Genomic DNA, 23,269 nt, shown 5'->3' with positions numbered 1-23,269 from the left:
AGAGGACTCTTCTCCACTGCCGGTGGCGCCAATGCTGGTGCTGTGTTGCCCACTGAAGACGGTCCCGGCGATGACGTGCTGTCAGAATGGGTCCTCGGTGTGGCCTGTAACAGTGGAGGTGTCTGCTCGTCAATCGTCAACGCATGGTGTCCACACTTATGTGTCACTGGTGTGTCCACATGGTCTACTGAACAGTCTCCGCAGCAGTAACAAAGCGATCTTGAAGATGCTGTCGCACAATCTGACGGCCCTGACGTCGAGTGGTGACCCTTGTCCTTCCACTACGTGGTCGGTCATCTGCAGTGTTGTTGGTCTGGTACCGTTGCTGGAGCCTGTATATGGTCCTAACGTGGACTTACGGGAAATGCATTGGCTACTTGCCGGGCGGTTTGTACAGCTTGCAATCGTCCAAGGGCTTGGTGTCGCTGATTTCTTGTCAATCTTGGCATGTGGTAGCAATTCAATAACGAATGAATGTTATCAGATCTGGGTGGATTTTTATAGGGCAAGAAATGGGGAACGCATGTGCATTTCAATTTGCACGGAACTCTCGTGCATCGGGTTACTATGGCCGTTGCCGTGGTGCGTTTGGGCGATCGGTTTTATCATCTGCTTTGTATTTTTATCATCAAATTTGATTTTCCCGGACAAGGTAATGTTAAATTTTAAAAACTTTGACAAAGATTACCCAGATATTTAAATGACAACTTTACATGCAATGTTACTTGGGGTGACGTTTCTTTTGCGGTTCAGTATATTGGGATATTCAGACCATGGGAGGTCAAGGTCACAGGACAATATATCACAGGTACAATACGCCGTCTTATCTCTGGACTATAAAGCACGGCACACTGTTCCAGTTGTTGCTTTCAGGGTTTGAGAGGTCGCCTTCTTCTTTAGCAGTTTCGGCTGACCCGTTCCTCCTTGGGACTCGTATGTGAGTAGGGTGAAATATCTTCTTTTTCCTTTTTTTCAGCATTGATAACCTTTCTGTTTTTGTATAGATAAGATTTGAATTTTAGAAATTGAAAGAATGTCTGTGGCTGCTGTTTATAAACGTTCGATTAGCTGACCTTCTTTCAGAAATAGGGGGCACGGGTGGCCCAGTCGTCTAAGGCGCCGCGATTTGCTGTGCAGAGTTGCGTCCCTTGGGCACGCCAGAAACCTATGATTGTGGGTTCGAATCCCGGTTCGCCCAAATTATGTTTCTAGGTTTGTCATCACCATACCCGTGCTCGTGGGTTTCACCGAAGTGGTAAACGTCTGAGACCTGCATCACTTCGGGCTTTCCTCCCACATTAACCTGACACGCCGAGATATAACTGGAATACTGTTAAAAGCGGTGTTAAACCCAACTCACTCACTCACTCACTCACCCTTTCAGAAATAGAGCTAGTTTCGCCATCGCTATTGCATCTCTTGGCTTAAGGAGATCTACGACAGATGGCTGATCCAACTGAATTTCTTGTTTAAACTGATCTCAGGCTGGAGCATGGTCTTGACATCCCAGTAACCATTGAGCAATGGATTCAGGGACCCGTTCCACAAAGCGATCTTAGCGCTAAGACTGTCGTAAGTCAGTGTTAAAGAATGGGAGTTACGATCGACTTAGCGCTAAGATCGCTTTGTGGAACGGGGCCCTGGTTGATTGCAAGATGGGTTTACCTTGTCATAGTGATTCTGAGGCGTGAGATGTTTACTTCAACTATCCTTTCATTTGAGTAGGAGTATGGCTTTTTGTGGATTTTGGGTCGAATTTCGTATAGCCATTTGTCGATCTTGCTTGCGTCCCATTTGGCATGCAATGTTGGGGCTACTGCGGCCGTCATTTTGATTTTTATGCCTGGTGTGCTGAAGGGAATCGGGCTGTTTCTCCGCCTTGTCTGGAGGTAACTTCGCCAGTGTGTCAGCTTTTTCATCCCCATGAAAGTAGATGTGAAACGGGATCTAACACAACACCGCCTGTTTCCTTTGGTCCGGTAGTTTTGTATATTTATGTTACAATATTATTAGAGAGTCTTAGAGAGTCTGATAGGATGACTGCCTTTGCTTCCGGTAATTCAGGTTATGATGAACCTTCATTTACACGCCGAAAAAACTATCTTTACAATACATAACCAAATTGTATTCAAATGAGTCAAAGCCAGCTAACAACCGCGCATTTATTCCTAATTCTATTTTTAATGAGGATGTTTTCATGAGGAAATGTATGCCACGCCAAGGAATCAGAATTAAACCTTTCATTTCTGCTGCAAATATTGAACTCGAAAATATATCCCCTTTCACTTATACTCCAAATTGCTGAATTACATAATGATCTTGCCACTAGCCAATACGACATCGTATTTTGTTGGTTACCCAGCCATGTTGGAATCGTTGGTAACACATTGGCTGATGCTGCAGCTAACCCAGCTCTCAACAAATATGTTACACCCCTTCTTATACCATACAGTGACAAAAACCTGTAATTAGATCTTACATCAGAGATTTAATGCAAAGGAAGTGGAGCAGCCAAGTTGGTATCAATACATTACATGCAATAAAGGGGGCCCAGTTGGCCCAGTCGTCTAAAGCGCCGTGATTCGCTGTGCAGAGTTGCGTCCCTTGTGCACGCCAGAAACCTATGATTGTGGGTTCAAATCCAGGTTCGCCCCGATTATGTTTCTAGGTTTGTCAGCAGCATACCAATGCTCGTGCTGACACGCCGCGATATAATAGTAATAAGTGGTGTTAAATCACAGTCTTTCAAACATGGAGTAAAACCAAATATGGGTTACACCTTCTTGGGTTGTCAGTCCAGATTTGAAGAGGTCATATTATGACCATGTCGTATTGAGTATATACACATGCGTATTGAAAGGTGATGATCCTCCATTTTGTGTCCCTTGTAGTGAAAGAATCACAGTCAAGCATTTCTTGCTTGACTGATGATATTTCCATCACAGGCGACAACTATTTCAACGTTAACTTTAAAAAAATATCAGCTCTCATTTAATTCTAAATTTGTCAATAATCGCCATCCTGTCTAATGTTGCCAATCATGTTGCTTTAGGGTAAAGTATGCAAGACGTCAGTATGCAATTTCAGAACATGAACACATTTCAGAAAATGGCAAACACAAATATTGTACGTTTTTAGTTTATTGTACTTGTTTAACATTCACGCATAGCAGCTATGGGTGCAGCTTTTCCAGTCGATAAATATTGTACTTGTGATGGCTGTAATGTGAGTTGACTTTCATTTGGAAAATGAAAAGTGTCTTATTAATTAAGAATTATGTGAAATTTGAATACCTCATACTGTTAGATGAGTAGGATAAAGAGAGTAATGCCACAACCGACATTGAGAAACATGAAGAGTCTCAGACAGAGGGCATCAAACACATCAGAAACATCCTTCCAGGCCACGCTGACAACAGGTTTCTCTTCTCTGTCGTTATCCCCAGGACGCTCCATTGTATGTGACGTATCTACCTTCATGTTTGGCTTCTGTGGAGAACAACATCTCAACAAGGTGACACATCTCTGCACTATTACAGGTACTTTACCTGTCTTCCGATGCACCCTAAGGATGAGGATTGACATGGCCACAGAGAGTGAGCTGAGTGTGAGAAGAATGGTGAGGTAGATGGTGAGGTAGGACGTCTGTAGGGATGTTCTTGGCATGTTGTCGGTCATCTGAGTCAGGAACACAGTGAAAGAGAGTAGAACTGTCATGGAGAGAGCCACTTTGTCTCCGTATTCTAACGGCAGAGCAAAAACCAGGGAGCTGAGAAGGGATAGGAGCATGATAGGGATTATCAGGTTGAAGACATAGTATGCTGGTCGGCGCTTTAAGGTGATGGTAACGCGAAACATAGGATATCGCTTCCTCAGAATTTCCTCTGAAAAATCTTTTATTATCCACAATGGATTTCCATCTGTTGATCGGCCAGTGAAAGACTTGTTTAAAGGTGTAAATCGTGCTTTATCCGACGGTGTCTGCCAGGTGGAGAGTAATATGGAACAGACCTGAGTATCAAACGGAAAATAGGAAATATCAAAGTCACATCGAGTCTTGTAAAGATCTCCATGACCCCAGCTTACTAATCCTGTGTTATGTATGCATGCAAGGGTAGTTTTCTCCTCAAACATCTTTCTTTCGGTGACCGTGTCTATAACTGTTAAGTCAGGAATCCACACACTATCACTAGATATCCACAGATTTTCTTGTCCACCAAAGTCAGAAATGTTCCACTTCAGTGAATCATCAACCCATTGGAAGTTAAAAAATCCATTGGTGGTCATTGACTGCTGCAACTCGTTCATTTCCGCTAAATCGAACAAATGAAATTGAATATTGATGTCCATTGCGTCTTCTGTTTCACGAGGAAACACATGTCGATTGTAATCACTTAATACATGCTGTAAAAGTCTCTTCTGTTCCTGAATCTTGTTACAATTTATCAGTGTAAGGAAGGTAAAGAATAATGTGAGAAAGAAATGTCCACGGTAAGTCATCTCAGCAGTCATCGCTTTGTGTCAGAAATCGCGTGTTCATCCATGGACCAGTGTTTTGTATATTAGAAACATCGTTTTAAACTCAAAGTCGGGTTTGTGATATTTATCTGTGGAACAGTTGTTTGTTAAGCAATTGACAACATACATCGGTGATATATTGAGTGAAAATCCAATCAGGTTTAGATAGAATAAAAAGAGGTTACCAAATAGTACGTCCCTAACAACGCGAACTGTTACCAAACAAAGGCATGCAATGGAACAGAGAAGAAATCAATAAATGCGTACAAGAAAAGCAAATGAAGAGGGTAGGAAAATAAAGCAATACCATTAGCGATTATTTACTTCTGTGTGACCGTAATAATCCATTTCTACTGATAGGTCACGTGGCTCAAAATCTTAACTACTTCCGGTGCTTTGAGGATTATTATTCCTGATTAAAAACTGACAAACCAATACATATACTGAAACGCATTGAAAACGCAACAGGGGTAAAAAGTGAAATTGACGCTATATCAAATTTTATGGTGTTGGTTGTGTACTACAATGACAATCAGATAACTTAGTTCCATATAGTAAAGTCAAGTGTCTTTGGAAAGTACACAATTTTAATGCAGAGAAAATGGAACACACAAGGGGTCCAAAGACAAAGTCAGTACCAGGTATGACCGCCCCTGGCTGCAATGCATGCCACCCAACGCCTTCTCATAGACACTATTGGTTTCTGGATAACAACTAGTGGTATCCTACGCCACTCACGTTGCAGGACAAGTGCGAGCTCTCAATCGCTGGCGATTTGAGGTCGACGTGCAATGTGCTGTCCCATATAGTCCCACAAGTTCTCGGTGGGCGATATATCGGGAGATAATGCAGGCCATAGCACAACAGGTACGTTATTCTGTGTCAGGAAGTTGCTGTGTATGCTCCGGTGTCCTATTGGAAAGTATGCAGCTCTTGGATTTGACGGAAACAGAGGACAACGTGACGTTTTAAAATGGCGTCCCTTTAGTAAACTGCATTAACACGACGTATGCACACATGGAGATGTGATCTGTGCCGAAAACTGATATAGCCCCAAACCATCACACTTCCACCGCCCCATCGATCAGTCTGCAAAACACAATCATCGTTATAATTAATACATCCATCGGCTTTCCTGAGGAGAAATCTGGATTCTTCAGAGACGAGAACCATTGTCTGAGCATTGCAGATGTGCATTTTGGTGCCCTAGGGCCAGAACCGAGCTTACGAAAGGATGACGGAACGTTCCCGTTACTCAAGTGTCAGTCTCGGCATGGCGTCCTCAGTGCTATTCCGCGGCTACAGCGATGAAACATTTTTCGTGGTTTGCACGTGTAAAACGTGTTTTTGAGTACCGTTCTCTTTTGCGCTTTGGTGACGACTCACAACGGCTATCAAACTTGACAACAGTTTTGGAGCTTCCTTAAGTCCTAACCATGGGGTATTTTCGTTGTTGTTTTCCAACTATCATGATATTTTCATGGACTCATTTTGGTGCGTCATCAAAGCGGGTCAGTATATGATAAAATGACATACAAAGAAACACAAATATTGAAACACACATTGTTGTAAATCTAATCTGTTTTCATGATTAATGTTTTACATTTCTCCATTAGTGGCTAAATCCAGCAATAACATTATCCAAATATTTGAAATACGATTGTTAAAATAAGATTACATATGTAGTATGCAACAGAGATTACGAACTGCTTGAAATGCTGTGCAAACCCCTATGAAAATATACAAACACTCCCCATTGTATCTATGATAGTTTTAAGTTCCAATGTATAGCTATTAATAAAACATTCACCGTCGCAATACAATACTCTACGGCAAAGGATACAATTAAAAGCACAAAATAATATAACTTTGTTTACATTTTAAATGTATCAGGTGGCGCTTGAACATTTCTTAATTTCTGTTAGTAACTTTTCAGTGAAGTAAAACCAGTATGGACATGTTGATTATGAAGAAATTGGACACATTATTGCTGATATTGTCATTATTAATTAAAATAGTACCACACTGCTGTGGTTTATTGGTAAAGTATTGTAAGATGACTTGAAATGTATGAAATATTTGTAAAGAAATTGTTTACTGCATTAATATTTCAAACAAATAAAACAGTCGAGCAAACGCCCATATTAAGCCGACGCCACACCCACTTGCTTGAGGTTAAATTTTTCTTCCTGTGATTAAACATCTTTATAAACGCATGTACCAGTGTTATGTATACATTACATTTCTTTTTAAAACTCAAAGTGGAATTTGTACATGTGGAACGGTTGTTTATCAAGCGATTGACAACATGCACTGATCTTATAATCAGCGAGGGCGGTCGGGTAGCCTAGTGGTTCAAGCGTTCGCTTCTCACGCCGAAGACCCGGGTTCGATTCCCGACATGGGTACATTGTGTGAAGCCCATTTCTGGTGTCCCTCGCCGTGATATTGCTGGAATATTGCTAAAAGCGGCGTAAAACCATACTCACTTGTAGTGTTTAGCCTTTTGTTTAGTGGTATGTTTACTAGCAGTATTACCGAGGCTATGTCCCTTGTACAATATTATGGGATAGCAAGTAAACGATCAAGCATGGTTACCGCTGTGTTGCGTTTTCTTCAACACGTTGTTCCATCGGACATCGAGTCCATCGACTCATATTAATTGCATACAAGTTTACCAACTTGTAAACATCATATCACTCACTCACTATAATCAGCGATGACTGACTTCGATGTGACTTAACCTTTTCTGTTGAGGATGAGACACCTGTGTAAAGTGTTTAAGGAAAGAACAAATTTTACTGACAAAGGTTCATTTGTCCCCATCCATGTGTATGTCATAGCCTGACATTCCAACACAAATATGTACCACACATCCATTAGCCACTGCTTAATGTGTAGGATACTTCTTGTCTTTCAGTCTCTTTGTAAAGCTCTTGATGTACCCGTTTGCATTAATCAGATCGCTAATGCTGGCGTTATGTCAACTCACAGAGCTTTAATGTTTGCAATGAAAGAAGACGATTTTATTTGCCAGATGTTGTTACTGAAATGTCGAAATCATATTTATCCGACATGGGTGACACATTAGTTTGCTACGTTGTGCAGAGATGTGTACCACAGTAGTGCGAAGGTCGGTTGTTTGTCGGTTCTGTTCCAAGATTTGCCCTGATTATGATCCTTAGTCCGTCACCACAATACCAGGCGCGAAGTCGCATTTCATAATGTTCATACGTGTTGATACGGCATCGAATTCTCGGAATTTGACTGATCACACACAGTCTACACTCAACACTAAGATTCCATGAATGCGGAATAGTTCCTTTCAGCGGCATTAACTCTTCGACAATTTAAGCAACATAATGAATTATGGCGACGAATATACATTATGATTCCCGTATAATAGAACAACAATGAAATAAAAAGGGCATAATTGTTAATACAAAATTCAAACCGTTCGCCAGTTTCTTTCGGTCGCCTCAAAGCCAATAGTTCTCATGACTACGAAAAGAAAACGAAAACTTTTGTCGGTCTTCACATATTCATCACTGTAAAAGTAAGGATAATTTGATCTTAAAATTATAGATCTAGCCCAGTGTGTTAATGCAGCATTTTCACGAAAGTTAAAAGTGAATGTGCATAAACCAAGAACATTGGAGTTCATTCCAAGCTATGTCGACAATGCGACGACGTTTTGGGGAAGTGGATCCAACGTCTGACTCAGCAGGCATGCAAGAATTTACGTTGAATGCGCCGCCGTAGATCGGGCCAGGCGAAAAGCCAAATGTCGACCTGACATTTACTAAACTCAAGAAATCAGACACAAACCCCCTTATTTATAAATAAGAATACAACCAATTAAGAAACACTTATGACATTTATAAATCCATTATTTACAGATGTATTCAAATATGGTGGCGCAGTTGCTAGTGTCACTGTCGTTGGATCTACTTCCACTTTTAATCCGAATTCTTGAAGTATTTAAAATCCCATGGACAATCAAAACATGTCGAAAAATTGTTATAAATTTGTCACATACCTTAACACTTATCTTACTACTGACTCTTCTTAGCCCTTAATTATGCCTCAACTTTGAAAATTCCATGAAACATGCATATAATTTACATCTCTACTTTTAAAAGATAACAGACTGTAGGATACAAGTGTTATCAAAAGTACTGTAACCTTTGCGAAAACCCACTTGAGATTCAACTTGTTTTTCAGGTTTTTCACGAAACTGTTGCTCTCTTATTCAGATGTGAAAACACAATTTGCTTCAATAACTTCATATTGATATACTTCTGTAATTGTTGGCCCTAATTGTGTCACCTTTCACATGTGCAGGTACAACAATGACCATACACCACATTGAGAACATTGAATGACAACTGGCTATAGGGAACTAAAATATTCTGAGAGAACTTAAAAAGGTCCGCAACGTGTTATATTTATCCAATATATCGCTAACATCTAAGACATTTGACAGACCTCGGAATATCTTCTTCAAACACTCTTGTCATTAGAAGTTTACACATTGGCTACTCTGATGTTAATTCCTATTTGGGATCTGGTTTAACTCGCTTTTCTAGATGCCCCTGTGACGCTACAACAGAATAAGAAGGAGAAAATAAATGATACAAAATATATTTACGTTAGTCAAACTTATCTGTTGACTTGAGATATGTCTCTTGAAGACAGAATGCTGACGGCAATTCCACTTTATGAGTGGATGGTAATTGTTCATGTTACCGGAGTTGGAAGAGCGGGCGATATACTTGGCCCTGACCGGTGTGATATGCACCCACATGCACCCGCCATGTCTTCCAAGACTTGATATTTAAGGAATACTTGTATGGGGTCACAAAGAGCCTTTCCCATTCTGTCACCCGTCTGGGTGATGTAAGGGTCAAAGTGGTGTATTCGGAAAGTTAATGTTTTTTCCAGGAACCAGTACCCTCAACCACCAGATTTCCGTCCTCCACCGATACAGGGGAACAACCCACGGCAAACAGGTTGCCCAATTTAGTCGCCTCTTACGACCAGCAATGATGGCTTGCTAGGGACACATTCTACCCCAGATTCCCACGGGACGACGTTAAAGTTTTACCAACACGCCCATTCTTAGGATTTGGTTGGTTGGTTTGTTGTTTAACGCCACACTCAGCAATATTCGAGCTATATGACGGCGGTCTGTAAATAATCGAGTCTGGACCAGACAATCCAGTGATTAATGTCATGAGCATCGATCCGCGCAATTGGGATCGATGACATGCATCATTCAAGTCAGCGAGCCTGACTACCCGATCCCGTTAGTCGCCTTTTACGACAAGCATAGTCACCTTTTACGGCAAGCATTGTCACCTTTTACGGCAAGCATGGGTTGCTGAAGCTATATATATCACAGGAACAGATACACACTTCTATGTTTATTGATGCTGTAATTTGATTAAATGACATACAAACAAGCACATAAATTTAATTTATCATCTGAAGTAACGTTCTACCAGTATCTGTGAGTTGTTGTAAATATATAATATCAAGTACAGCAATATCTTTATCTGATAATCTGAGATCAGATAGTTATATTATGACTATAACTATGGTATGTAAAAGAGATAAGGATCATCAAACAATACAAACGCTGCCTACTTTATTTATGGCAGTTTAAACCTCCAATCTATAAGTATTAATAGGACACGGATGCTCGCGAGACAATAATCTACAGCAAGGGATACATTTAAAAACACACAATACTAAATAACGCTGTTCACATATCAAATGAATCAGGTGGCGCTTGAACACTTGCTAACTTGTGAAGTTACTAATTGAACATCATGAAATGTTTGGAAAGCTACACAAGGAATTATTCTTGTCATCAATATTTCAAACAGACAAAACAGCTGGAAATTTAAAAAATCACATCACGATCACCAAACGAGCATTTATTATCTTCATATTTAGTTGTACTTTCCAAAGACGAAATGGGTAGGTCATGGTTAGTGTTCCTTTGAATTACAATTATACAATCTAGACATCTACATTTTCAGGGGCATTTCTTTCTTCATCAAAAGTAAACGTTTCTGTCCTTTTCGCCTGACTTTTACATCTTTTCAAAGCCAGTCAACCTATATGAGTTGATGATTTCACGTTTCGAAATGTACCGAATTGTAAGAAGGTAATGTATACATGATTTGATCATGTGACTCTGTGTCAGAAAGCTTGGGAAACCTTCACAACGTCACCGACCTCACTTCTATCTACCTGCATCCAATGCTCTAAAAGTGACCAATGTTTAGCAGCATTAATGCTCTATAGCTTTGCGTTGTAGTGTTTCTATAATATGTTCAGTAACGTTAAACATGCAAGACCAGAATCCTTATATCATGCGAAAATCAAAACCAACATCAGTTTGAATAATAATGTGATTTTGTCAGTATGGATGAGAAATCATTGCTCACACAATTGTTTTCTTTGAGCTACTCTCTCTCTCTCGCCATACCAACCAAAGATCGTTGACAAATAATGTCTCTCACTCTATAGGACACACATAGCCGCTATAAATGCAGCTATTCCAGTGCATAAAGTTTGTTATTATGCCCCACCATTAAGTCCAGCATGGACATAGGAACGGAGTACGTCCGTTCGCCCTTCTGTCTGTCCGTTAATCTGTCCGCTTCTCAAAGGTGACAAATTTTCTCAAAAATACTTATATTAAAGAAATGAAATTTTACACACTGATATTACTGGTTCTGATCTTAAATGAGTTCGAAAATTGGTGTCTAAATTATTTTTTTTACAGAGTTATGGCCCGTTGTCCTTGCTTTTCAACTTATTGCATACTGAAGTTTCTCAGCAACTACTGAAATTACATTAATGAAAGTTTGCAGCTTATATAAGATGCTTGTCAAGATGAAAATTGGTGCCGCAAATGATCCTGTTTACATACTTATGTCCCTTGCTCCATGCTTTTCAACTTACTGCATAGTGTCTGCAATGGGAACAACTTTTCACAGAAACTGCTGACGTTACGTGAATGAAACTGTGCATGCTTATCTGTGATGTACTTGTAAAGATGGTGTTCGAAATTGGTCCAGTTCCTCACTTTTATCCAGAGTTACCTCCTTTGGAACATGTTTTAGATTTTGCAAAGTGCTATATTTGTATTTCACGAAGTGGGACAGGTTTTCTCAGAAACGACTGAAGTTAGCTTATCTAAGAGATGCTTATCAAGACTGAATTCGATAATCGGTGTCAAAAATAATTACTTTCAGAGTACAATTACTTTTGTGTGTATTAATTTCTCACTTTATAATTTTTTCAGCAGACATAAAGCGACCCAAGTGCCTATCTACTTTTAAGGCTTCAAAGGACTATTTTTTAGTTAATATTCACTATTACATGAACAATCAAAGTTCCAATGTGCTCCATGGCGGGGGATAGTGATAACGTTGTTTTCTTGATTGAGAACATTTTGTGAAATGATTTGAATTTGGAAAATGAAAAATGTCTTATGGATATATAATAATGTGCACGTTTAATAACTGATACTGTTAGAGGAGTAAATACAGAGGGTAATGCCACAACCTACGTTGAGGAACATAAAGAGTCTTAGACAGAGGGCATTAAGCACATCAGAAACATCCTTCCAGGCCACGCTGACAACAGGTTTCTCTTCTCTGTCATTATCCCCAGGAAGCTCCATTGTATGTGACGTATCTGCCTTCATGTTTGGCTTCTGTGGAGAACAACATCTCAACAAGGTGACACATCTCTGCACTATTACAGGTACTTTACCTGTCTTCCGATGCACCTTAAGGATGAGGATTGACACAGAGTGTGAGCTGAGAGTGAGGAGAATGGTGAGGTAGGACTTTTGAAGGGCTGTTCTTGGCATGGTGTAGATAATCTGAGTCAGGAACACAGTGAAAGAGGGCTGAGCTGTCATGGAGAGAGCCACGTTGGCTCCGTATTCTAAAGGCAGGGCAAACACCAGGGAGCTGAGAAGGGATAGGAGCATGATAGAGATTATCAGGTTGAAGACATAGTATGCTGGTCGGCGCTTTAAGGTGATGGTAACGCGAAACATAGGATATCACTCCCTCAGAATTTCCTCTGAAAAAGCTTTTATTATCCACAATGGATTTCCTCCTATGTATCGGTCAGTCAGCGACCTATTTATGAAAGGTGCAAACAGTGTTTTATCTGACTGTGTCCCAAGCGGTGAGTGAAATGGAACATACCAGTCTTGTAAAGATCCCCATGACCCCAGCTAACTAATCCTGTGTTATGTATGCATGCACGGGCGGTTTTCTCCTCAAACATCTTTCTTTCGGTAACCCTGTATATAACTGTTAAGTCACTATCACTAGATACACAGATTTTCTTGTCCATCAACGTCAGAAATGTTCCACTTCAGTTAATCATCAACCCATTGGAAGTTAAAAAAACAACATTGGTGGTCATTGACTGCTGCAACACGTTCATTTCATCAGTGCAGGGAAGGTAAAGAATAATGTGTGAAAGAAAGTCCACGGTAAGTCATTTCAGCAGTCATCACTTTTTCCATTCTCGTGATTCGATGCAGTATCAAAATTCGCGTGTTCGCCATATGTACCGATGTACGAAGCTATCTGAAAACAGTCAACATTGTATTCAGTGAGATCCATCTAGTATTGATCAGTGTTGATTACGCCTGCTTTTAGCATATATGCATGCATCCAAAAGCAAATGCACAAGCAGTATGGTTGATCCTAGCATAAGAACAAAATATAAAAACCATTTTAATTCACTGTTGATAACATCTTAACAGTAACGGTTTACATTTATTTTCATTTTTTAAATACCTTTATTTATAATGAGGTTCACTTGTTTGAGAAACACTTACCAACAACTGACAATTCCTGAATTAACCGCCACATCTGTGATCAGTGTGACCTTTTGATGCATGGTTGACCTGCATCCAAGTTATGCACACCATTTTGCTATCCCACCATCCTGGGAGCTTCTCGTCTAATTGGTGTGGGCGTGAGTGGGTATGTGGACTGTTGTGTTGTAGGGACAGTGTACTATATAGTTCAGAGATAAGCCGGTGTATATTGCCTGTGATATATTGTCTCAATATAAAGGTTAAGGATTGTGAATGTGGCACACTAGACAATATAAGCATATCAACAACAATATGTTTAAAATTTACTATCCCATAAATGGAAAGACTTTTAAATGGACATAAACTCTAATGTGGTTGGATGTACATTATTAGAGGGTGGACCCCCTTGTCTATAATTACAAAACAAAGTATCTACTCCGTACATTCATATACGTACGGCCATGAAATACGACCATAGACATAAACACAACATACAAACAATAGAATGTGAATCTTATCATTATAACTGTGTATCAGGTATAAAAGCGTGAATGATGAATATGCAATTTAGCATATCTTGGGGTACCTGACCTGAATATTATTACAAAGAGAATAACAAGTCTTGGCTATTCGCAGAGAGAGATTCAATTAGGCATCAAAGTAAAAATAGCTCTGAAAATTATGTGAATGGACTACTGAAAAACGGTGGTGACACCAGATGTTTGCGAAAAGGGTCAGCATGTCCTACCCTACAGGTAGCACCACACTTTAGGGGGGTACGATGGCAGCCAAGTCACCAAGCCTGACAGCCAGGCCCAATTTGTTGCATTTTGGACAAACATTGGTTATTGGTGCAAAAAAAGTAGGGGATAGTGGGAATCTTTAAGACATATCTTTTGATCTATATATTACTTGCAAATGGAAATGATGTTATCGTATCTCCTGGGGAGTTGGCGATCACAACTTATGCGTTTTAATGGTTGGTGTGCACAAGGTCGTTAAATTCGAAATTTGCTTTTTGCAGCCAAAGTCACTAAAATCTGGTAAAACCACCTCTGTTGGCCAGACATGCACGGAATCTTAGAGGCATGCTTCTGATGAGACGACTAATGTCAGCTTAACTCATATTGTTCCAATCATCATTACGAGTTGTAGATGGATTTTGACTTTGAAGTACACGTCTCAGACGTGTACAATGCGGGAAAGATCAAGACTGAGTGCTGGCCATAGCATGACATGGATGTTTTTTTGTTGGAGAAATTGGGTTACAATCCCGGTACGATAATCTCTTGCATTATCATCTTGAAAGACAAGACGTTGCCTAACGCGTTGTACAAATGGCACCACGAGTGGGTGCCCGACACGCTGTACAAATGGCACCACGAGTGTTGTTCACAATAGAAAACACTTATGTAACTATCATGCTCCCACCAAACACGTAAACATCCAAATTGTGCGCCGTGCATTAACATTGTGAATCACGACAGTAAAGTCCAGGAGATATCTTCATGAATATATATTGAAAGATGCATTATTTAATTTCAGAATAAACTTGTCTTGAACTTTATATGAAGCCTAGTTACTTTTCCCCGTCAGTATAGTAGACGTTTGCATCACAGTTGTTTCTATAGTAAACACGTATAATGGTAACAGAATTCTAAGTCAATTATAACCTACATTTGTCGCGCTATTTTCTGCAGATCTATACACATTGCATGACGTAAAACTGATGCTTCGTACTTTGCTAAATTGCTTTCCAAACAGTGTAGCGCAATGCCATTATTGATTCGGTTCCAGGGGCCCATTATATTTATTGCATTAACACAGACAGTATGTATGAACATCACTTGAGAATATCGCTGGCTACAAAAATCTATAAGTTACGAAACCGAAATTTAAAGTCAGCTAAGTGTCCCTTGACCACCTAAATGTGCGTTATCTGTGAAACTCCTAATTTTGATTCTTTCCAGGTTGGCATTCTTAAAATGAAGCTGAAAAGCAAGGATGGTTTTCGACGAATTAACTTTGATCTAGTGTGAGCATATGGTTTATAGCTAAAACGGCAGCAATGCAAAACGGCACTATTCCCGTTGGATGAAACGGCACCCAAATTTGCTAAAACGGAACCAAATGTTCTGGCTAAATAGGCGTTTTGAAAAAAATATTTTGACAATAAATGTTCCTCATAGTGGTGAGTATAATCGTTTCATCACGTCTTAAAACAATAAAACGTGTTTAAGACATAGATAATTGCATTCATAGGTTTGTAGAAATTATAGTATCAGCAAGCTCAGCAAGCTTGTTAATTATATACATAAAACAAACATTACCTGTTTCACATTGAGCTGCTAATCCCTGTCAGGTATGTAAACAAACATATGCCGACTTTGAAGTCGTCACAAAATACTTTACTTGAAAAAGCGACCACGTTGTGGTTAGTGCGGCAAGTCATAGTTACCCAACATGCAGTTACAGACACATGTGTGAAAACGTCTTCTTGAAAAAAAGGGAATCAACATGACATCAGCCTACAGTCCGTGGATCCCTAACCAGAGCCGATTGACGTCAACAAGACGAGAGTATCTGATATCCCGGACATCAACATATCTTCCGCGCACCTTGCCAGAAGACTATGACATCACTCAAGAAAGGTTTGACATTTCTTTAAAAAACTGAATTTTTATATAATTTATTTACTATGATAAATATTATTATCACACATATATAGTTATATAAATTTACAATTGCAAGTTGAAAGAACTTTACTCGTTGTTTTCATTTCGTAGGTCTGTACTTGAGGTTTCCCTTTCAGCCACCAGAAGAACAACAGTTCACCCTCAATGAACAAGCTCACAGAAAGGAAAACACAAACTCGTCAGTCATGATCACAGTGGCTACACGTTTGTTGTCCAGGTTAGTCGTTTGTTTGTTCAGTTAACTTGTTTAACACAAGAAGTCGCATTTATCACCTATGTGTTCACAAATATAACGTCTAAATTTAAGGATATTCACATTTATTATGTTTTTGTAAAACAAAGAGCACCAACAAGACTTACTGGCTCCGCAGTGTCCGTAATCAGAAGACAACCTGTCCTGGTGAAGGTTTCACAGAAGGTCGACAACCCACAACCACCAAGCCCAACCAGGACTGTTGGCAGTCGTTAAGGTCACAGTAGGGGAAATAGCTTGTTAACAGACAGTTAATTATTCCAATCAGATGTCGTCAACGCTAATTGGTGAAGCTCGTTACGTAAGCAAAGATAGTTCCTCTTGCAGGGTGTCGAGAGACCGGATTGCAGGTAATTCATTTCTACTCATTCACAATCGTACATTTTCATACGTCTTCCTTCATTTTTGTATTCTTTCATTAATTCCTTTATTGATTCGTTCATTCCGATTGTCTACAAGAAAGATAATGACACTGCCATTCGTCCCAGCTGACAAGATATCTCGACTCTTCGCTAAGATCAGCGAGCGTGTGCCACGCGTCGGACAGCTGAGGGAGATGGTTGCTCAATTCCAAACTAAGTGGATCTCACACAGCGTCTTCAACTCAAGGGCAAGGGGTGTCTTCAACGTCACAGTGCCCCTTGGGCACGCCAGAAACCTATGATTTTGGGTTCGAATCCCGGTTTCTAGGTTTGTCAGCACCATACCCGAGCTCGTGAGTTTCGTTGAAGTGGTAAACGTCTGAGACCTGCATCACTTCGGGCTTTCCTCCCACATTGAGCTGACACGCCGTGAAATAACTGGAATACTGTTAAAAGCGGCGTTAAATCCAACTCACTCACTCAACGTCACAGTACGGATAACCATGTCGAAGGTAATTCAGGTAATTCTCAACCAGACAATCAAGTGATTGACATCATGAGCATCGATTCACCCAATACGATGACGTGACGATTGTGTAGTTTGTCGCCTCTTACGACAAGCATGAGTTGCTGAAGACCTATTCCCTCCCGGATCTTTACGGGTCGATTCGAACTTGGGCAGACTACAGAGACGACGACCTGTCCCTCACCCAGTTGCGGACACGTTGTTCGTACCTGCATGGTTGCAGTGATGTTCATTGTCGGACTACTTGTGAAGTGTGTAGCTCTAAACATGTTGGATAAGTGGATTCTAATGGTGGATCTCATATTTGTTATCATATTGATGGAATGAAATTCAAGTGCTTCTGATGGTGAATGTCATACCTAAATAAATAATGAATGCACTATCCTTTCGCTATATTTCCATATTTACTGTATGAAAAGATATGATACCGTTTCAACAAAGCTCTGGTGCCATTTTGGCAAGCCAATTTGGTGCCGTTTTATCCAATCGAAAACAGTTACCGTTTTGCTGTGGTGCCGTTTTAGCCTGTTCCATATAAAAATGTACTTCATAATAATTCTCGCATTTTGAAAAGGTGGCAACAAATGTGAACTAGCCAATAGAGTTTTGGGTAATATTAGTCCAAAGTGTATTACAAGGCACTTCTCAAGTAGCACCATAATCGGAGGTTAGTTCAGATTATGATGCAGTAAAAGGTTATTTTGAAGGCATATGAGATTGTCCCTCAGCCGTAAAGGCAAGATCTAATGTTTATAGAAGGATGTTGATCAGAATTGTTGTAAGATTTCAAGCGGGCTTTGCTAGCAGGGATTGGACTTCTTTGAATGAACGGATGAATTGGGCACATTATTTGGTTGCTCATGAGGGTAATTCAGAAATGAGTAATTTCATGACAGGTCTGTCGGGTAATTGTTTGTGTTTGCTGTAAAAGGCGACAAGCGGGATCGGGTGGTCAGGCTTGCTGACTTGTTTGATACATGTCATCGATCCAAATTTCGTGGATCCATGCTCATGATATTCATCACTGGATTGTCTGGTCCAGACTCGATTATTTACAGACCGCCGTCATATAGCTGGAATATTGCTGAGTGTGGCGTTAAACAACAAACAAACAAACCAATCATTAATTTTCCATCTACGTGTATGTGATGGTGGTCTAAATAACCAAGTCTGGACCAGACAACCCAGTGATTAACATCATGAGCATCGATCAGCGCAATTGGGAAATGATACCATGCATCAACCCAGTCAGCGAGTATGACCACCCGAGGCCAGGAAATGTCAGCAACTACTGTAACAGTTCAGACAGGTTCGAATCCCAGCAAGTCGGGTAACTACTTTCTACGGATAACTAGTTGGTGCGAACCTGAATTAGGAGATAGACCTACTGTATTTTAAATGTAGAGCTAGGTTACCTGTAGACTTAACAGCGCTAAATTGAATTAGAAACCGAACAAGTAGCGTGAGGTTCCAATGTTTTCAATTTAGCGCGGTTCTGCCTTCTGCTAACTCGGAATCTTTTCGTCTTTCATTATTCAGCTTACAACATTTTTTCGTCATTCGTCATTCTACTTATAACATTCAAATACATTCCAATGGCGAATTACTATTTTTTTTCGTTACAAACTTCGAATGATGAAAGACCAAAAAATCGTCCGTCGGCATTCAACTTACAACATCAAAATATCATCGAATAGTGAATGACATAAGTTTTCGTCATTTGACATTCAAATTACACGATGACAATAGATTCGAATGGCAAATTACGTATTGTTTCGTCGTTTAAATTAAAACTTTTAAACACACTCTAATGGCAAAAGACGAATTAGTTACTACTTTACCCGTGAAGATCCGGGTTAGAATAGGTCTTCAGCAACCCATGCTTGCTGTAAAAGGCGACTAACGGGATCGGGTGGTCAGGCTCGCTGACTTGGTTGATGCTTGTCATCGATCCCAATTGCGTGGATCGATGCTCATGATGTCAATCACTGGATTGTCTGGTCCAGAATCGATTATTTCACAGACCGCCGTCATATAGCTGGAATATTGCTGAGTGCGGCGTAAAAACAACAAATCAACCAACCAACCAACTTACAACTTACAACTTTGTCTTTCGCCATTCAACTTACAACATCAAAAATCGATCGAATAGTGAATGACGAAGCTTTCATCATTTGTAAATCAACTTACACAATTACAATATAAACAAATGGCAAATGACAAACTTTTCGTCATTCATATTGCAACTTTTGGGGATATTATCACAGGTGACTTCTCTATTGTTGACAATAACAAATATGGCCCAAATATCGTGAACAAATCTCAATTGGGATCACAGCTTTAAAATAATTATGGAAATAGCGTATGCCAAAACAATGGGCCAGTGGAGAAGATTAACCTGTTGAATGTCTGTCAGAGTGGGTCATGTTATGATGCTTTCATTGGTTAAATGCACAAACTGTGAGGGAGGAAACAGAATTGAAATAAGCCCATTCTGTTCCAGCAAGATGCCATCCAAAGTCACGCTTCAAGGTCACGCCAAGTGGAATCTTTTTTGATGGATTATCGAGATGGGTTATTCTCTGGCGTTGACGATGTATATTCCCAACATGGAAAATTTCTTTTTGATTCCACTGATAAAGCCTCAAATAAAATCATTATATGTTAACATAACTACATCAACTGTCTAATCAAAAATGGTGTAAGTGACGTATCAAATTCTTTCTCTGAAACTATCTTATTTTGCCTTACTCTAATGCCTGAAGAGATGTTCATTTCCTTTGAACTGCAATCCGTACAATGAGAGATACAGTGCTGGGTTCAGCATATGAATGCCAAAATCCCCGTCTCAAAGATTAACCATGATCCTAATTACAGTCAAGGAAGGATTTGATTATTCTCGTTTGCATTGACATTCTATGTCTACATTGACAGAAAATATTTGTGACAAGTAGAATTATTAGCATGTGGATTCTCCAAGCCCAAAGGCTCAGATAGATCTCAGAAAAATAATAAGTTAAAAAACAGGCAACAGACATTTCTTTCCTTTATTCAGTTTGTGAATGGCGGGTACAAACCAGTTGGGCAGGATATGCTCACCATGGTGACGTCACTGATTTTCAGTGTTTCCAGCCATATAATGTTCACCACAATTTTGCCTTTTGGAATCTGTTTCGGCAGGTAATCGAAGAACATATGGTATAAGTGAAAATGAGGAACTGCATCGCACATCATGTTTGTTACTGATAAGTCAAATTTGAAATTGTATTCCAGATGTCAACCATAAAACTGTTTTAAAGTCTTGACTGTTGTAACCTTAAGCAAAAATACAACGCTCTTTTAAAATCTTCGTGGAAAGAGCTTGCTCGATTGTCCCTTACAAGTTGTAGACACCAAAGGCCAGAGCCGCTGAAGTATTGCTCGACATCAAGTTAAAATGACCCCTCTTGTCATTCAATCTTCTGAAGAGATTTTTGTCACTCAGAATCTTCTTGTATAGGTTTAATAAACAGATGAAGCGGTCTCCCTGGTCTCCTTTATTTCTAGTTCAGGCGGGTAAATCAGTGGAAGAGAATTGCCTATTTGATGGTTATTGAACGATATCAGATCATCGATATACCTGAAGCTTAAGTTAACCCAACAGACGAATATGCTTGTCGTAAAAGGTGACTGACGGGATCGGGTGGTCAGGGTCGCTGACTTGGTTGACGCGGATCGATGCTCATGATATTAATCACTGTGTTGTCTGGTCCAGACGCGATTACTTACTGACCGCCGTCATATAGCTGGAATATTGCTGAGGGCGGCGTTAAAGAACAATCAAACAAACAAACATCAATCAACTTTGGACTGTTTACACATAAATTTGAAGTTACATTTGATGTGATGTACATGATTTGAGAGTGGAACTTTTTTCATTAGTTACAATAGTAATTATCTACCACAATCCATCAGCTAAGTCTGCCGCAAAGAGACATGAAACCTGACAACATCTCAACATTTTAATTACATTACACATTGAGTCTGACTGGACTACATGAAGTTAATGTTGTGGCAACATCTCACCATGTTAATTACATTACACATTAAGTCTATGACTGGACTACATGAAGTTAATGTTGTGACAACATCTCACCATGTTAATTACATTACACATTGAGTCTATGACTGGACTACATGAAGTTAATGTTGTGACAACATCTCAACATGTTAATTACATTACACATTGAGTCTATGACTGGACTACATGAAGTAAATGTTGTGGCAACATATTACCATGTTAATTACATTACACATTGAGTCTATGACTGGACTAAATGAAGTTTAATGTTGTGACAAGTATCATAACCATAGGCAAAATATGACATGTGTTATTTGTTCCATAGCAAATCAGATTCAATGCCATACGGATACAATGTTAAGGGGGCTCTAAAGGAAGATAGCAAAGCAGATGCTTTGCGAATTTTATTCTTCAGGAAATTCAGAGACTCCAAAATGATAGTATTCAAAATGAAAAACGTATTCTGGAACCAAAGAATATCAACCTCCGCCCACCATTGCATCCAAATTATTTAACTACAAATAAGTCCTACAATGTCAACAGCTAAACGAATTCGATGACATATCTATCAAATGTGAACGTAGAACGTATTCATGCATCAATTGGGCAAATGGTTACTAATGATCTCTCAAATATTGAATTTCTATGACATCTGGGAAGAACATTATTCCAGCGTTTTACATGGATACCATGCAAACTGTTTGTGTCCATTTCCCAGCTGAAAGACCGAATCTTTGGTCTATTGGTAGAAGGTTTGCGGTTCTTTCTCGGCCACATCATACCCAAAGACGGCACAAGATGGTACTTGTTATTACCCTGCCTGGCACTCGGCATTAAGGGGCTTAAACAAGCACTGGTCGGCTCGGGGTCAGTATACTGTGTCTGAGTGGGGTATTCAATTTAAACTGCGGCATGGTATCTCAGTGGGCTAGCACTATAATCGACATTATTCCGGACTAGTATAAGAAAGCACACACGCACGCACGTCGCAATATAAGTGCAATGATCTTGAGCGCGACGTTAAACCACATTTCACAACGTCCCAGCTGATATCTTTCTTTGTTTTTACTGCTTTAGTTAAATCAATGGAAGGACGCGTTGCCAATAAGTTTAACTTCAGTTTCAGATATATGAATGTACTCATTACGTTCAACAATGCCAATGTAAATGGGTATGTTCACCTCATCTATCCACCATTGCAGTCAGAAAGCAACGAAACAAAAGAGAAACCATATTCAGAGTCTAATCTGGATATTTGCTTAGAAACACAAACTAACAGCAGCCTCTGTTCGAAGCTGGGAGGGAGGAATTAGAGAATATCCCCTTCATGTTGAGGCATATGGCATCAGTTCCGTCTACATTTTACAATTGGTTAGGTATTCTTTTATAAAGCATGCCAATTGTAATTACATTTGAAATTCTTCTTAAGGAAAAGGTTTTACTAATGGACATAAGAAACATAAATTGGTTCATTAGGGACACAGGCGTCGATGCAATAATACATTTTCAAATGACAAGGGCAAAAAAAATAATACCACAACCAACATTAAGCAGAAAGAATAATTTAAGACACAGAGCATCAACTGCAAGTGATACATCTTTCCAGGTGACGACTGTATTGCACTTCTTCTGATCAATGTCTTCAACTGGATCGTCCTGTTCATCAGATTCCATTGCATTCATGGGCGGATAAGGAATAACATATTTCCAAAATGTGACATAATTCTGCAACACTACAGGTACATCTCCCGTTCTCTGATGGATCTTAAGAATGAAAACTGATATTGCCACAGTAAGGGAGCTGAGAGTGAGGAGCAGGGTCATGTAGATGGTGAGGTAGGACGTCTGTAGGGATGTCCTGGGCATGTTGTTGCTCATCTGAGTCAGAAACACGCTGAATGAGAGGAGAACCGTCATGGAGAGAGACACTTTATCCCCGTATTGTATAGGCAGAGCAAAGACCACGGAGCTGAGGAGGGACAGAACCAT

General features: G+C 39.8%; 1 protein-coding gene across 1 annotated transcript; it reads right to left on the bottom strand.

The window, feature by feature from the left end:
* Positions 1-3,302: 3,302 nt before the first annotated feature.
* On the bottom strand, positions 3,303-23,269 carry LOC139467765 (uncharacterized). The gene is made up of 3 exons (XM_071249272.1): positions 22,905-23,269; positions 12,106-12,514; positions 3,303-3,980 (listed from the first exon to the last, which is right to left on the bottom strand). The coding sequence occupies exons 1-3, from the start codon at positions 23,267-23,269 to the stop codon at positions 3,303-3,305; spliced, it is 1,452 nt and encodes a 483-aa protein (XP_071105373.1).

This window comes from Haliotis cracherodii, unplaced genomic scaffold, assembly GCF_022045235.1.
Source record: "Haliotis cracherodii isolate W230 unplaced genomic scaffold, xgHalCrac1.p SCAF_2, whole genome shotgun sequence".
Lineage (NCBI taxonomy): Eukaryota > Metazoa > Mollusca > Gastropoda > Lepetellida > Haliotidae > Haliotis > Haliotis cracherodii.
Note: the sequence above shows the minus strand (reverse complement) of the source record. Positions and strands in the feature narration are given on the sequence as shown.